Source organism: Xiphias gladius, chromosome 9, assembly GCF_016859285.1.
Source record: "Xiphias gladius isolate SHS-SW01 ecotype Sanya breed wild chromosome 9, ASM1685928v1, whole genome shotgun sequence".
NCBI lineage: Eukaryota > Metazoa > Chordata > Actinopteri > Istiophoriformes > Xiphiidae > Xiphias > Xiphias gladius.
Genome location: NC_053408.1, coordinates 17,778,801 through 17,781,610, shown reverse-complemented (window position 1 = coordinate 17,781,610; position 2,810 = coordinate 17,778,801). Strand labels below are relative to the sequence as shown.

General features: G+C 46.7%; 1 protein-coding gene across 1 annotated transcript; it reads left to right on the top strand.

The window, feature by feature from the left end:
- Positions 1-1,028: 1,028 nt before the first annotated feature.
- LOC120793947 (cytochrome c oxidase assembly protein COX19) lies at positions 1,029-2,475 on the top strand. Its single transcript, XM_040134410.1, has 3 exons — positions 1,029-1,257; positions 1,837-1,948; positions 2,042-2,475. Exons 1-3 carry the CDS (start codon positions 1,176-1,178, stop codon positions 2,133-2,135), a joined length of 288 nt encoding a protein of 95 aa, XP_039990344.1. The 5' UTR covers positions 1,029-1,175; the 3' UTR covers positions 2,136-2,475.
- The last annotated feature ends 335 nt before the right edge of the window (positions 2,476-2,810 follow it).

Here is a 2,810-nt window from a genome sequence, read left to right as displayed (position 1 = left end):
CGATCAGTGCCGAGGCTCGCTCTCTCTCTCTCTCTCTCTCTCTCTCTGATAGCTCTATCACCTAGTCACGCTGACTGCATTATAATCAAGCCCATGTCACCATCACCTCCCCCCTCCCTCCCTGCCTGTCTGCCCGTCTCTCTTCCATCCCCTCCATCCAGTCTTATATCCTGCTAAAGTGTGACATCCAGCGGTGGGTGAGTTGAACACGCCTAACGGCGCGTCCCGAAAAAAGCCAAAACCCACGTGTGACGACCCCCCCCCCCCCCGGTGTCCGTGACAAAACTGCAAACGACGGTTTCCCCGAAGGCTCTAGCGCCTCTTGGTGCAAACCCCCCAGGTGAGACAGCACGGATACAGAAACAAATGAAGAAGAGGAAGAAGGAGGGGGGGGAGGATTAATAAAGGATTATAGGGGGAAATAAAATTAAAACAATGAAATAAAAAAATCAAGAAAAACCTTACAGTATTTTTTTTTTTTTTTAATCTAATTGTATTACTGCTTTTAATTTGTAGTTTTCAACCAATGGTTCCCCCTGTTTTTTATTTCCTGTGGTGTCCGGCGCATATTCCATCCTTTATTCGGCAGCTTTGTTTCAATCCACACAGACTCTTAGAAGTGTCTTCATCCGTCTCTCTTAAGATTGTGTCCGCCGCTGGTACATCGTTAAGTTTATGACTCCGGCGTGTTGCTTTGTCGTCGAACGGGCCCATTTTATGTCCAGGCCCACTTCTCAACACCATGTCGGGGTGTGTTTAATAGTAGGTAATAGTATTTGGTTCATTTCTCGTGGTCTCACCATGATATTTCTATTTTTTTACCTTTGGGCCATATTGTGAATAACGACATTGTATCGATTGTTTCTGGGTCCCTTAATTGTATAGAATTGTTAAGCTAGTTCTTCATATGCTTGGTGGTTATGAGATTGTTTCCGCTTTATGTTTATTAAGAACAAAATCAAGGCCGACTTCATGTGAAAAGTGTTATTATTATTATTGGATCATCGACGAGATCCGCTCCATTATTAATGTCTGTCTGCCGACCCACAACAAAACGTCATATACACGCGACGGCGGAGCTCCGTACGGTGACTGCTGTCTTCCTGTAGTTCAGACTACTCGCAGCTTCTTTTTTTTAAATTTTTTTAAATAAAGCAACTTGAACTCAGAGCAACATGTCGACTGCCATGAACTTCGGCTCGAAGGCTTTTAAACCTCGGCCCCCGGATAAAGGCTCTTTCCCCCTGGATCACTTCGGTGAGTGAGGACGCAGACTTTTCGGCTGTGTCCCGGTTGAATAACACTGACGCCACATCTCCTGTATGCTCTGTAAAAACTTACAAACAAAAACAAAACAAAACAAAACAAAAAAACCTGAACGTTTTCTCACTTTGTGGACGCGAGCAGTGAGAGACAACTGTAGTCTGCAGACTTGTTGGAGATACATGCCATATATATATATATATATATATACACATGCCACTGTGTCCTGACTTTAAAACACACGATCGTCGATTTTGTCCAGCCTAAGTGTAAGTGTTCAAGTTTGTCCCCCCACAGGATTTTTTCTTCTTTACTGCATTAAATAAGTACAATGTGTTGGCAGGTTGGCATCGGGGACAACGGAATAAAACAGACTTGGGTGGTTAAAGCCACCTGGATAAGTACATCGCACGTTAGTACTGTATATAATAGAGAGTCCTCAAAAACAGCCCCGACATAAACACACACACACACACACACACACACACACACACTGGGCGATGTTCAGACACACGTCAGGGGGCCAGTGTTTCACATTAACCTGGGTTGACTGTGGCTGGCTGTCATTCCCAGGGGAGTGCAAGGCCTTCAAGGAGACGTTCATGAAGTGTCTGCGAGACAACAGCTTCGACAACTCCCAGTGCCGGCTGCAGTCCAAAGACTACCTGGAGTGCCGCATGCAGCAGTAAGGACCATCAAAAAAATCCTGCACAAATGGTCTCTTTTTTCCAGTTTTTTTTTAATAATCAGAGCTGGATAATTTCCTTGTGTCTTCCAGTCAGCTGATGGCCAAGGAGCCTCTGGAGAAACTGGGATTCAAGGACCTGATGGATCCTCCGCCCAGCCGAGCGGACGGAGACGCCAAACCCTGACCTGCTCACGCCACGGCTGCTGTTTCAGAAACTCGTTCCTCTGAACTGAACGTATCCGACGTTTTGTCGGGGATAAGACGACAACACGAGTCCTTTAAAAAAAAAAGAAAAAAAAAGAAAAAGCATTTTAAAGGCAACGCCAGCTGTGAGTCTGACACTGAGAAGAATGACTGCAGGAGGACACTGTGGTCTGCATTGGGGCCTTAGTTTGAGGTCATACAGTACAATGGAATTTATCAAACACTTGTGTACATAAGAGAGAAATGTATAATATATAGAGCTGTTGTACTGGCATGTCAGTAAATCCTTTGTATTTAAACTAAACTGTGCATCGACTGACTGTAGATTCTCTGATTCTTCTCGGCTGCTGGAGGCTCAGCGGCGCGAGCGCCGCGTTGCCAACTGTTTGCAGCGCACTTGCGTCGTGGTGTCCTTGGGGCTCGCGTGCTCCGATCGGACTGCTTGCGCCGGAGGCTGCGGCTCTGCTTTGGATCACCGCAGCAGACTGACGTGAACATCAGGGGCGCTGCGCTGACACGGGCGTGACGAGTAACGAGGCGGAAGCCCCTCAAAGGTCACTTGCGTGTCAAGTGCTCTGGGTGCAGCGTCCACTGAGACTCCAGCCTCAGATGTCGGAGTGGATGCGCATAAAAATGGACTGTAGCAAGCATGTCT

Coding starts and splice junctions, on each gene's coding strand:
- LOC120793947 (XM_040134410.1), top strand. CDS start 1,176: ATGTCGACTGCCATGAACTTCGGCTCGAAGGCTTTTAAACCTCGGCCC. Junction 1,258..1,836: donor TTTCCCCCTGGATCACTTCG/GTGAGTGAGGAC, acceptor TGTCATTCCCAG/GGGAGTGCAAGGCCTTCAAG. Junction 1,949..2,041: donor CTGGAGTGCCGCATGCAGCA/GTAAGGACCATC, acceptor TGTGTCTTCCAG/TCAGCTGATGGCCAAGGAGC.